General features: G+C 38.4%; 1 protein-coding gene across 1 annotated transcript in view; it reads right to left on the bottom strand.

The window, feature by feature from the left end:
* The window catches only part of FAP (fibroblast activation protein alpha), a 70931-nt gene that overhangs the window by 22222 nt on the left and 34100 nt on the right, over positions 1-14609 (bottom strand). Inside the window, exons 13-17 of the mRNA XM_024735984.1 lie at positions 9230-9334; positions 9061-9131; positions 6653-6706; positions 4899-5023; positions 968-1015 (exon numbers count right to left, since the gene is read on the bottom strand). Coding sequence (XP_024591752.1) covers positions 968-1015; positions 4899-5023; positions 6653-6706; positions 9061-9131; positions 9230-9334 — 403 coding nt within the window. The remainder of the gene's footprint in view (positions 1-967; positions 1016-4898; positions 5024-6652; positions 6707-9060; positions 9132-9229; positions 9335-14609) is intronic.

The following is a 14609-nucleotide window of genomic DNA, read 5'->3' as shown; positions in this document are numbered from 1 at the left end:
ATTCCAAACTATTCTTGCTTTAAAATTTCTCTCACTGCAGGTTGCAATGAGAAATACAATCTATTATTCTTAAAAGTATTTCATTATTAGACACAAGGTTAAAAAAAAACGCATAACTTCAAACTGAAACTAAATTCACAGTGTCATTATTACAATGCCTGTCCTGTCCTGAGCTCCTGAATCTACTCTGTTTTTCCTCATTGCCTTATCTTCACCTATACTTAGGCCATTGGCCTGGCAGCCAAACCAATTCCAAAGCAGAGTACTGAAGTCCCTCACTGTCCCTAGACTCCATCAACTTCAACCCTGTAATGTTTAATAGTAAATCAAAAGATAACAGAGAACCGCAGGAAGAGTCTCAGGGCAGTTATACACTTTGGTATCTCCATTGAGAGCAAAAATGGTCATCTTTGAGCTGTGAACTATTTTGAACCAATATCACAAATCGGGATGGAGGAGCTCTGTCTTGATAGAAATTGAAAATGGAAAGAGCCTCCAAATTTCAGGGCTCTCATACGTGGCAACAGTGTGATGTAGCTGTTAAAACAAAAAAGCTAGCGTGATAGTCACCCTCTGCTTCGAACTGGAGTTATATCTGGAACTCTTCTCCAGTTTGGGATGTTACCAAAAAAACAGGTCTTCTTATTTGGGAGGGAGATTGTACTAAAAATCTTAAGTTTCCTTCCAATTCTAAGCTTCTGTGTTTTTGATAAGGGTGATTGGGGAAGACAGGATTAATCCCTCTAATATATTTGCATTATGCCAGGTTCCTACTGCAAATAATTATTAAATTTCATATGATCAGGTTTGACTCAAAGAATGGGCTGATCTATATAATCGTAAGCTATACAATAAGAGAATCCATCACTGTTTCCCTTGTTGGTGTGGGGAAACTCTCTTGCTTCCTCTAGTGTCATAAGAGTCCAGGATTTCTTAAGACAAGATAACAGCATGAGAGAGAGAGTACCTTGATCAGTGTGGCCGTCATGAAGGGTGGAAATTGGGAGGCCTGGGCCTGTGCATAGGATGAAAACAAAAACATGGGTTAGTTTTAAAATAACATTTAGTTTTCAACAAGAACTTCTGGTAGTATTTGTGATTACTGTCAAGCTCAATTACCTCTTTTAATTCTGCAACAATTTTTTTTCTCCCCATAGAGAAGTAAGCATCACCTTTTAAGTTACATTGAAAGAACACATGAGACCAGAGCCCAATCAAAGGACAGACATAAGAGAAGAGTTGCCTGTGCACTTTTCCAAGAGTGAACCTAAATAGGTAAGATCTGATTACACAAATGGGTCCCAGAAGCTGCAGTGATAAACGGTCTTCTGGGAAGATATGCTGTATGGGCCAGTTTTAGCTGTGTTTTTATTATCAAATAACCTTCTCCAGTACCTAGAACGTATTTTCAATCTGGCTTCTTGGTTTGATGTTCAGTTTATTTTGGTAGGTAGAACCCAGCATCTTTTTTTCTTTCATTTAATTACTATATGCAGAAATAAATTTATATAGAAAATATTTCCTGTTCAAATATGCTGTGATGGGTCACACTCCCCACGAAAAAGACCCAGAAGGAATTTTGTGCACCAAAAGTTCATCTGGGGTGTGGTGTTGACCTCAGCCCACCCCACTGGGAGCTCTGGAGATGTATGACCTGCAGAGTTGTCTTGAATGGGGCCAGCTGAGCTGGCTTTTATACCCCAGAATGAAGTGGTAATTGGCTGTGGCCTGGGATGAGAGCAATCTCTGGGGTGGGAGTGGAGGGCCCAGCTGGGAGGTGTCTGCCACCAGCCCTCTCAGCAGCTAGAGAAACGAGTGATTCAGACCTGAAGATGGGATGTCTGGGTGGCAAACCACTGTCCACCATATATTCCAACATGGAATTTAGGTTCTCTGTGCAGAAATTGGCCCTTTTAACAAAATCTACAAATAGTAAACGCTATCACTTACTGGAGCTATAGAATAAATAATACCTGGAAATACATTTTTAAAGGGTAAATTTGCTCAGGCAGCCAAGAAGTTAAAAGCAACAAGCACGGAGGTTGGGAGATGTTCATTTGCATTCCTGATGCTTCCTCCTCTGTGGCGGGAGTGCCGTTAGAGCATCCTTGGTCCCAAGCAAGGAGAGGGGGAACGACCTATGTGGTGAGTTCTGAGAAAACCGGAGTATGAGTAGCTCCTTCTTCTACTTGTTCCTGGCATCTTTCAGCCTGCAGAGAACAGGACTGTTTTGATCTGTTCCAGTGCTATAAGTGTGACAGTGGCCGGCCCCATGGGCGAAGCCAGTGGCTGTCTAGTTGTACCCATATTTGTGTGAGTAATTGTAATTCTGGGGTGCAGTATTAGGAAGCTTCACACCTCAGCCACATTTTCCAATTAACCTTTACAGGTAATAAAGCTAATATTGATTTCCTGCCTGACTCTTCAGTCTAACCTGAGAGCAAGGAGAAGCGATATTGTTTATAAGGCTCCCTCAAAACCAGCAGTTCTTTACTGTGTGGAGTCTCATAATTTTACAGAATTTAATTTCAGAGATTTTCACTTTGGTTAGCTTTCCTTCAACGTTATTAAAAGGGACAAATACACATTATATTTTTTGTTAGAATGTAAGGCAGTGAGACATGAATCTGAATTTCTAGACTTTAGTCAATCAATCAACACTGACCTTATGGAATTTTCATGGGTGTGCAGTTCCAATAGAGACAACTGGCATATATTTCTCTTTTTCCCAAGCTATGAGACAAACTAATGACTGACTGCCCTTGACACAAGTGGTCTGAGGGTGTGGTCCTAGTGGCATAAGCATCCTTTGCATTGCTTTTGTTCCATCAGCATCATCTGTATGATTTTACCTATTTCAAAATCCTATTATCTGGGCTTTACTCACCATCCCTTTTGGAGAGTTTGAAGTTACATAATGAAGCTTTACTCTTAGTCCTAAAGGGAAAGATTTCAAGGTTTTTCCTATGATGGTGCAGTGACTCATTTTACTGGAGCTTCAAAAACACCAGACGATGTGATGCTTCCCACACAGTATATTTTTTGCTAAATGGGAAATTACCATACTGCCGAGGAAGAGTGAGTGTGGAAAAGTCAGGCGATTCAAGTTCTAGAAAGGAGTCTTTCACCAACTTTTGATGAGAGCTTAGTCCTTGATTCCTTACGCTTCAGGGGGCACTTAGGCTCAAGTAGATCTCAGGAAAACAAAGTGATATAAAAAGTGGTATGGTGCTTTCAAAACGCATTAAAGCACTGTACAAATGCAGAATGCATATAAATATAAATGCATGTTCCTATGTGTAGGGTCACTGATGTCGTTATCAGTAAATGTATCAGCATAAAAATGAGGTTTGGGGTACACTCTGCAAAAGGCAGCAATGTTTTGATCTTCCCTAGAACCTATTTTCATTCCGCAAACCTTCAGTGTCTATTATGCACTCATCATTCTTTTTGGCCTTACGAATATAAAGATGAAAGGAAAGCAGATTCTGCCTTCAGAAGAGAAAATAGACCAGATGACTCAGGACAGTTAGTTCAATGATACTATGTGCCTGGCATGTAAGCTTTCAATATATGCTGCATAAACACATAGCTTGGGATGAAAAATGTTGCACATAACTTGAGAGGGACATTTAATGTATACCTTGAAATGCCATAACCACAATCAGCACATATGGTCATGAACAACAATCTTTTGACTTTTCAGAGATGCCACTGGCCAAACCTTTTGTGAAAATGTTGTATTAAACTGACATCTTGTGCCATCTTGAAGGGAGCGTTTGGATTAAAATGCTTACTCATTTCCACGGCTGGGGCTGAGGTTCTGGGCCCAGGTGATTGGACTGAGGAAGTGGCATGTCAGGGTGGTCTTCCACCTGGGAAGTAAAGGAGACCTCAGGGTCCTCTACAACTGAGCAGGGATCTCAATCAGTCAAAGATTCTATTTATTCTCTGAGCTGCCCACCTGAATATGGGGAGTTGATACCAGAAACAGGAGAGTGGCATATGTTTGGTAATAACCCCCTTTGTTTTCTGTCCCCCCTCAACTCGCATGGAAACTCAGGGCTTAATGGGGGTAGGGAGGTGGTGTCAGGACAGAGAATGGAGGGGTAGATATTTTACAGATCAGTTTTCTTAATCCCCGTGACGATTACCAAGGTCCTAATGTATCTCATTGATCTACTGATGGCCTAACCCAACTTTACTATGTGTCCAAGATATAGATGAAAGGTTACACATAAAATGAAATTATCTGGATAGAAAGTATTTGCTAAATGGACATATAGCCTAAACATCCAGGAAATGTCTAGTACATTTTATTACTTGTTTATTTTATACTTGAATGAATTACTTATCATGTTTCCCAAATTTAGAAAGAACGTACTAGGTGACAAAAGCTCATTTTCCATCTGCATTGAAGCTATAGTTCAAAGAATTGCTGGCCTCCAAGGCAAAGAGCTCAGGTTTCTTTCCCTGGCTACAGGAGATTGACATTTCTGCAGGTAAATGGGGCTGAAGTCCAGCAACCATTTTATCAGAGGACGCTTCCTTTTATGATATTGTTTTGGCAATACAACATCATGGTGCTGTGGCACTTGGTGGGTAAGAGGTTGGGATTTACAGCCAAAGGACTCTTGCTCCCATCTGGCTGTCACGCTTACCAGCAGTGTGAACCTTTAACAGAAGGTCTGTTTCCTCAATTGCAAAAAATGGAGATAATAATCCCTTCCTATCCTCCTTACATTTTTCCCCATAAGCATTAGATAAGATAACCTAGATCAGTTCCTCACATATAACAGGTGCTCAGTAACCTGTAGCTAAGGATTGATCAGATAGTGATGACGAGGACAAAGAAAGTGGCAGAGGTGGGTAGAGAACGCGTTAGGTCCGTTACCTACCGTAGCAGACGAGTGCATAGTACTTGGCATAGTCGCTGAAACTTGCTGTGTAATATTGGCACCTTTTTCTCCTTAGATGGCAAGTAATGCACTTCTTGCTTGGAGGATAGCTTCCAATGCTAATTCTAGAGGAAAATGAAAATAAAACTAAGCTGAAATTTTGAGATTGTATTTATCAAAATGTACTACTCCATGTAAAATGACTAATTTACATATTGACATCAAACTCACTCTATTTTTCTGTTGCCAATATCGTTTAAAGTAAAGGGGGAATCACAGGATCTTGATTTGTCTGATTTTCAGTCCATCTTTTCCTGAATAGGCACAGACTTTGAGAGAGAAGCCCTCTGTGGTTTTCCTGTGGTGTGAGAAATATCTAACACCTCGAATGGGAGCCAAGTAGTCACTTCTCCTAACCATCACTTTACAAAGTGGTTGAGACTGCATAGTTCTTCCACGTCCCATCTTTCTTTCCGTGTTCCCACGGCAAAAGATACAATGAAGATCTGACAGTATCACCAAAAAAAGGGGTCCCTGTCCTTATCATATATCTAGAAGGGGAAATTAGTAATAAGCCAATTGCAAATAAGAAACACAGTTCTAAGTAGCTCCTGTGGCTTTCATTTTATTTGGCAGGAAATTTGGGCTCATGGAAGCTCTTCGTGGAAATGTTCCCTCCACACATTCCTACACAAGCCAACCTGTACCTACCAAGTTTGGGCCCACTCTCTGGGTGATTGGCTTTAACAAACAGCCTCCCAGGCTTTACCCCAAATGCTCAGAGTCTCATTTGGGGATGACCAGGTGGAATTATGCCAGGATGGAGGCACAGTTGGAGTCCTGCTGTGGCTAGTAAGGTTACCTGTGGCCACTGCAGTGTTCCTTCTGCTGCTGCCTCTGACCTTGCCTTGGGCATGTTAGAAGGTGGCCAGAGCTATTGCTATCATCAGAGAGGGAGTCTTCTCAACAGATGAGAAGCCATGATCCAGGAGGGAACAGAGGAATGCAGCAGAGGGAAAAATTTCTTATTTTCTCAGCTACAGTTAGTAGTATTCATGTTCATATTTTGGTGTGATCTTGGAAAACATTAGGTAGGCAGTTAATGTAAGGAGTTAAGGTCAGCATGCCCAAGTATAAATTTTGGCTCCAACAATACCACCAACCTCATAGAACTGTTGTGGGGATTAAATGAAATTACATATGTAAAGCAGATAAAAATGTGCCTATAGCAGACCACCAGCCCATGGTAGCTATTGTATTTGTTTCCACATCCAGAAGGGGCTTTAAAGGGCACCATTCCAGCCACCATGGGGGCCAGTGGACTAACTTAAACACTAATTTAGGAACAGAGGTGAATTCTTTCCAATCATAATAGGCTTATGACAAAGCAAGTCACATTAAAAGAAAGCACACATTATGGGAATAAATGCAATGCCTGGTACATAGTAGGAAAATGAATTTCCTCAATTACCTCTAAATTTAGTTGAAATGTTTAGTACCATGTTTATATCAGCATTAAAATTTCTTGATTTTTCTTTTTGAAAACAAACATTTTGAGTCAGCTAATATGTTGGGGGGGTGTATATTTTTATACTGATGTGGTGTACAACAGTCTTAATATTTTATTTTAATTCACAAATTAATTTTATTACATTTCAGCCTTTTAAAAATATTCTATACATTCTGAGGACTCTGACAGATTTTTAGTTAAATTTCAATCTATAAAAATACTAGAATAAATTGATATAACTTACCTATAGATATTTCGTCTTCCAGGGTAGCCTTCAAATTCATTGCTAGAATAAAACCTGAAAATATATTCAGAAGTTGGTAAATAAGTATTGATGACTAAATGGTGATAGAATTGTTAATACTAGTACTAATATAGTAAACAATATAGTCCAATGTTCATTTATGAAACAATTAATTGGCACTTATGTACACAAATCCCTGCTGTTCATACCTCTGAATTTTGTGTTCTTACTCTGACTTTATAAATTATAATTCATATATAAATATATTTATAGCTACATAAAATATACTTATAAATATGTTTATAAATTATAGGAGAAAAATTATGTTGAGTACTCTTTTTTCTTATATGTATATCATACTCTGAGGCATTAGTTATGAGCCACACAAAATAAACCAGGATGTTTGATTAATATCACCCCTTTCATTTCCATAATTAACAGCTTACTGACTTTTTATGCTATACTATTTAATTTTGCCTATGATTCCGAACATCTTTAGAACTTAGTTTACAGAAGTACTGACAGTAGATAACTTTGCTATAAATCAGGAAACTTGTCCACCCAGGGATACCACACAAAGAGCCATGTAAATTTACCCAGGAGCAGAACAAGTCACAAGAGAACACACTTGTTACTTAAGCATCTGGGTCCCAGTTTTAACCTGTTTTACTATAGCCACGAGGTGGGAAATCCAATTTAGTGGCATGATTTTTCCTCCTCTGTGAGTTCATCTGAATATCACAAAGTAACTGACTTTTAATTTTTTATTTTTAGGACGAGCTCTATTATTAGAGTGTTAAAAGTTTGGAATAACCTAGGTTTGGTTACTAATTTTTAATTCTCAGAACTTTTTATTAACCCAGGTACTTGTATATCCTCACTGAAATAAAAACCTTGTTATCCCCAGTAAAAGGAAAAAGCAACAGAATACACCCTACTCCTAGTATTAATTTTACCTTTTAAACCAGCATCCTTCTAAATGTCTTTACTGACTTCACGGGACTCCAAACATCACTTATACTTGCCTTTCCCACATCACCTCAAACTACCTGTGAATAAACTATTCAGTAGCTTTTGCAAACAGCCTCCTGCAGTTTTCTTGCCATGTCAAAGTTTTCACAGTTGTCTTTATCTCTAACACTTAGAACAGAGTCTACTTTCTCTTTTTCCTTTTCCTTTTCCCTCACAGCCATTGACCCACCAGTGCTGTTCAGCCTCTCTCTTCACTGTCTGTCTACTCTTCCTTTCATTCATTTGACAGTAGTGTGCCAGGCAATATATGTCAAGTTCCAAAGATGCAAAAAAAAGGAGGCATAGTTTTCCCTTGGAGTCCAGGTTTCATGGCCACTTTTCTAGTTCAGTCCTCTGTCACCTCAGGCCTAGATTATGACCATACCTGGGTCTTCCTGCTTTCAGTTTTCCCCTACCTCCTAAACATATTATTTCTGAACTGTCCCATTTGTTTTTATCTTGTCACTCCTCTTACACGCGCGGTTTTAATGGCTGCCCCATGTAATGTCCAAACTCCTTTGCCGACAGTTCAAAGAATTCCATGGATTAGCAACAGGTCTCTAAAGAGTTTTTATCCAGTGAGGTTGGACTAATGATCCTTCTCTTTTGCTCTTAGAACTCCAGCTAATGGCAGGCAGGTTACAAGAGAGTGCCCTGGATTTGGACTTTACTAAAAATAAGGGGAAGGAACTGCACATTCTTGATTAGAGTTGTTTGCTCATAAATGCTTATTTTAAGAAGATTTATTTAGACAGTACGCAGGATGGACTGAAAAGGAAAGACCCGGAAGGAAGAAGCCCCATGTTGAGGTTAATAATAAGAACCTTAGATTTAATGTGTTTTAGGTTTAAATCCTAGTTCTGCCACTGTGTAGCCTTGGCCAAGTTAATTAAATTCCAAGTATCAGTTTTCTCGTCTGTAAAACTGGAATCATCATTTCTACTTTACAGTACGTTGTACACAACAATCGCTCGATAAATAATAGCTGTTATAGATAATAATCTTAAACTTATATAACAGTGAATCACTACAATAGCATTTCTGTATCAAGGGGCTGTCATCATGGACTTCTGAATCTTGTTTATTGCTTCAAGTGCTAGGGGGCAAATCTATCTTTAGAACCAGTTACTATTTTAAAATTTTTATACTTTTAATGTAATTATATACCAAGTGCCAGAAGAGAAATAACCACCTACTAAATCTTCTTTCCAAAAGGAAATCATGTTGACTAGTTATTAAAGAATGTGCAATCTTAAAGAAACCACAGCTGTCTGAACTAAACTATAGAATAAGTAACAAAAATGCTCTTAACTGAAAGAAGTGGTGCCGTATCCTTTGTATGTCCATCAGTGCCAATTAAAACCTGAATGGTGCATCAAGCTTCATGCAATACTTACAGTGAATCCTGTGTTACTCTGAATATATTTATGGCCTCCCACTTGCCACTTGTAATTTGAATAGCATTTTCCTATAAAAAGACAAACATTATGTTGTGTGAAGCTGAGCGTTATTTGAGCAACCTCAAGTGAATGATCTTTGAGGAGATAAATCTTGGAAGGAACATACCACAGTGTCTTTGATATAGTGAATATGTTTGTAGCCATTCTTGTCGCTAAATATTTTGTAGTATGAAATGGCATCATAGCTGAAAACTGGTGTTGAAACAAAGAACTGAAAGAAATGAACAGAGGTTATGTTCAGAAGACAAACCAAACTATAGATTCTTTTAAAGCCACGTGTAGTTATAATTATCGGGACCAGAATGCCTTGCTTCCCCTCCTTCCGTCACTCACACCTGAAATTCCATTCTTTCAGATGGACAGCTTTTCTGGTGCTTCTAACAAGCACTTACATATTCCAACTACTACTTAATTGCTACTACATACCCGTGGGTTTATATTGTTTAGTTTGATTGAATTTCTATGTTCTGAGGTTATGTGATTTGAAATAGAGTTAAACGAATCACAAATGAATGTTGATGTTTAACCAAGTCAATCCTCAAAATGTGGTTTTTGGCCAAAGTGACTCTTCTGAAGCTCTTTTAACTCTTGATTTGTCTGATGCCAAGCACCTAATGCTAATGCTACAATAAAGACATTTTAAAGATTAAAATATCATGACCTGCTAGCCACAGTTTTTAATGGCAAGAAGAGACTTCTGGACTTGAGAGAAAAATGTAACGCACGACAAGCCAACAGGAAGATTACTCCTTGAACTCAGGGAGCAGAGCAGACCTCATTGCTCATCTCTGACCTCTTCCCAGGGCCCATGCTCTCCACCTGCTGGGAATTTCGGATGACCTAAGGAATCCCTGCCACAGGTCTAGTGTGACCTGAACAGAGCAAGCCATACCTCAGCATCCTGAAAGGTACAGATAACCAAAGTCATGCAAATGTCCTCACACCAAATTTTAGCTAGTAATTTCTCCCTTAAAAAAAGAGACTCATTTTACATCTGCTGGTTTCCTTTTTTTCCCGGTCATTGGGTTGGGGAAGGATGGTAACGTGATGAAAGTGTCCCATGAGGAAAGAACTACTCCACATCACGCAGAGCAGAGCAGAGTAGATATTCCTACGAGTTATCCCAAACCAGCTCTCTTAGCTGGAGTGCTTCCACATGACAGCAAACCAAGACTTTCAGATTCTTTAAAACTGCCCAAGCAACAACAACCGAAAGACTACTGGTATCTTTTAGCTACAAACACCTATTTTGCTGATACCATCTTGCTGGGACCCACTTCTGAGCAAAAAGAAAGCAAAGGAAGTAGTTGTAGGCCTCTTTAGTGATGGCCCTACCTGTGATTTGATACTTGATGCTTTTTGATAAAAGTCATGATTAGAATTTCATGATATTAAAATGCAACTTATTTGATGTGGTGTTGGTGGGGTCTAAATAGTGTTCCCCTAAATTATTTTCAACCCAACCTCAGAAGATAACTGTTGTGGACTGAATGTTTTTGTGTCCCCAAAATTCATGTGTTGAAACCCAACCCCCCAAAAGGATGGTATTTGGTATTAGGAGGTGGGGCCTTTGGGAGATAGGATTAGATGAAGTCATAAGGTAGAGCCCTCATGAATGGGATTAGTACCCTTACAAGAGTCACCAGAGAGAGGGCTCTCTCCGCTCTGCTCTCCGCCATTGAGGATACAACAAGAAGTTGATGGTTTGCAACCCAGAAGAGAGCTCTCATCAGAACCTGACCATGCTGGCATACTCATCCCAGACTTCCAGCCTCCAGAAATGTGAGAAATAATTTTCTGTTGTTTATAAGCCACTCAGTCTATGGTATGTTGTTATAGCAGCTCAAATGGCCTGAGACAATGCCCCTATCTGAAAATAGGGTCTTCGCAGATGTAATCAAGGTAAGAACTGAGATGCAATCATAGTGGATTAGACTGGGCCCTATATCCAATGGCTGGTGTCCTCATAAGAAGAGATGTGGACTCAAGGAGACCCAGGGAAGAAGGCCATATGAAGATGGAAGCAGGGATTGGAGCTGGTGGAGCTCTAGCCAAGGAAGTCCAAGGATTGCCAGAGGCCACCAGAAGCTGAAAGATGTGAGGAAGGATTCTTCCCTGGAGACTTCAAAGTATGGCCCTGCTAACCCCTTGACTTTGGACTTCTAGCCTCCAGAATGATGAATTTTTGTTGTTTTAAGCCAAATTTGTGGTAATTTGTTACAGCAACTCTAGAGAACTAATACAGCGTCCTAAGTCTTATCTATTTGGCATAGCATTGATGTTTTTAACAAAATGTAAAATGGAATAACGAGAAACTGCTGTCTCCTTACGTGATTCCTTTATTAGTTTCATTAATAATAAGACCAGCCCTGGTAGGATTTTGTGTATTGAGACTCAGTGAGATTGAGAGCCAAGAGGCCCTGGAATAGGAAATTCTGATTTGCAGTTTTGCCGATGGAATTTCACTAGCCTAGGTCTGACAAATCACTCTTTCATCTTAGAATGAGGCTTTACCCTCTTAGCCAAATGATTACTTACTAGTAACCACTTTACAGTGTCTCCCTCTCCCCCCCACCCTCAAGATGAAAGACAAAAACTGGCTCTCCATTGTCTTAACCACTACAATGGAACTGGGGTCACAAAATACTATAAGGTGCCCTAGTAAAAAAAATACTCTCTTTACATCTGCAGTTAGTTAGGGAACTCTAAAAAAAAAGATTTAGTTCTAGATTAAAACTGAAAACTTCATTTTCATTGAAAATAAAAAATAAGAGGGCAGAATGTTATGTTTTAAGATATTAGAATTGGGCAAACAGGAAGAATATTTTGCTAGGCAAAGACTGTTATCTTCTCCCCTTTTATTGCAGACATCCAAGACAGCTGCTTTAGATGAGCAGGTAACTTGGGTGAGGTAAAGAGGGTGTGAAATATTTCCGCCTTCACTTTGCCAGAGTGAGGTCCATAACACATCCTGCATCCCGAGTTAAGTCCCTCTCGAGGCAGGTCACGCCTGAGCCCTAGATAAGCTCATGTCACTAGGTGGGCCTCAGTTTTAACAAGTCCTCTTCACAGGTCCCTTTATCATGCTTAGATGTGCTGGTAAATTCCTCACCTTTATGTGCAAAGCCACTTAAAATATCTTTCTTGGAAGGTAAGGTTATTTACCACCAGTTAATTTCTTGCCACAGTTGGTAAACAGCCTGAGGAACTACTTATCTAAGGCTTGTGCCTAAACTGAGTCCACATGCAGTTAAAAGCACAGACTTTCAAGCATCAAGTAGAACATCCATTTTTCTGAGCCAAAGGATTTTGCCAACCGCCTAAGGGAAGTGTGGTGTGTTGCTTAATTACTTTAAAATAATTTAAATGCGGCTTTGCAATCTAAGCATTATGTTTTCAGTGTTTCTTCTTCACATTTTTGTAATTAAATATTAGATTCTTTGATTAAATCTTCCTTTTTGTCTGTTCTCCGCAGGGTAAAAAAATATATACGTATTCAAAGTGAATTTGTTGTTGTTGTTTTTCTAATCAAATACCAAAGAAGAAGTTATGGCACTTCCCCCAAATTAAGACACAATATCTCATGCAGGAGGAAAGGAAAGTGACAAGTAAAGTTCTCAAGAAACTACTTGCTAGTTCTGTGCCTGAAACTAACATGTTAACTACTTTTAGCAAGTCATTTAATCTCACATTTCTAATTCATAGGTGATCTCCAAAGGTCTTTTTCAATTTAAATCTCTTTGATAAATACTAAAGGAACAACAACTCCTCTAAAATTGCTCTTTAAATTTATATTAATATGACTAGCCTGTACACTTTACCCAAAACCCTCATAAATATTATTTGAACAAATGTCTGAAAGACAAACATTTCTAGGTTATTTCTGGGCACTTTCATTAAGCCACTGGTTTGATTATAGGTCAAAGGAAGCTATGCAGCATATTACCACACATGAGTCATAACTAAATAAAATCATGAGTTCAAAAGATGTGTCAGAACTTATAAAATCTAATGACTGACCTCTTGAAAGCAGTTGCCTTGGGGAAGTGTGAACTTACTCTTGAAAGCTATCATTTCAAAAAAAATTTGACAATTCCTCTTCTGATATTCAGAAAGTTTACTGACTATTGGATACATTTGAAGAGATTGAGATTAGTACACAAGAAAAATAATTTTCCCAATAGAATTCTAAAGCTACAGATATTAAAATGATCTAGTGCAAAATCATATGTTGCAGATACATATTTCACTTATTCACTAGATTTATGTTGGCATGACTTTTGATTTAATGTAGAGACATCATCTTCCCTCAAAGGACACATATGTGCTTCCACTGAGGGTATTTAAAACAACATTCTAAAGCTTTAGAAGGCAATTCATTCATTCATTCATCCATTCATCCAGCTATCGTTTGCTGAGATTGCAAGGCTGGTGCTATACAAACTATAAAAATTGATAAGATACAATTGTTTTCCTCAAGATGCTTATACATAGGAGATTTCAAAAGATGCATTCTAAAATAGTTCAGTGTGTTTTGAATGGTGGCACTATTTTCAGAATAAATGTGTATGGATTCTTAGATCATGTCTTTGATAAGGTTGTTGGTATTGTTATCTATTTGTAAAATCACATCATTCATGTTACTTTATAGAAACTCTAGTTATACTATCTTCGTGGAGAACACAGCTAAAGGACATATTCAAGTGTTCTTTCTTCCCTCATTCTTTACAGGAAATCTCTATAATGGCAGTAAACTCATAAATTAATTTTTTTCCCTTTCCTCAAGTTTTCAAATGCTGATCTAGGAATTATCTTTCTGGAAGGTGAGCTTCTGATTGACCAAGAATCCAAAAAAATTATAAAATCCTGTTCTTTCACTGACTACTTCTCATTTTTCCTGTGTTATTTAGTACAGCGTTGAAGAGTGAATTAAAATAGGATTTTCAGGACTTCCCTGGTGGTCCAGTGGTTAAGACTCTGTGCTCTCAACGCAGGGGGCCCAGGTTGCATGCTGCAACTAAGAGCCCGCCTACTGCAGTGAAAAAGATCCCGTGCGCCACAATTAAGTCCCAGTGCAGCCAAATAAATAAATAAATATTAAAAATAAAATAAAATAGGATTTTCCTTTTTTTCTGAATTACACACTTATCCTTGTTACCTTGTTATTTTAGAATGCAATGTACATTTACTTATACAATTAATAAAGTAATAACTATTCTCTAGTTAATGAATTAAAATGGAAGTATCTTTAACTGAAGACAGAAAGTAAATATATGTAAGCTAAAATTGCTGAATCCAGGAAAGTACACAGAAAAGAATTTTGAATATCTGAAGATTTTTACTTCACTTCACATCCCATCTTAATTTAAAGTTTTACAAGACATCATCTTAGAATTGATTTCTGAATTCTTTATCATCCCTTGTCTTGGGTTAATGTATTAAACTAGTTCTTAAGAATTTCTTTTTTCTTTGCATGTGTCCAAATT

Source organism: Neophocaena asiaeorientalis, unplaced genomic scaffold (genome assembly GCF_003031525.2).
Source record: "Neophocaena asiaeorientalis asiaeorientalis breed wild unplaced genomic scaffold, Neophocaena_asiaeorientalis_V1.1 scaffold72, whole genome shotgun sequence".
In the NCBI taxonomy this organism is placed as follows: Eukaryota; Metazoa; Chordata; class Mammalia; order Artiodactyla; family Phocoenidae; genus Neophocaena; species Neophocaena asiaeorientalis.
Note: the sequence above shows the minus strand (reverse complement) of the source record. Positions and strands in the feature narration are given on the sequence as shown.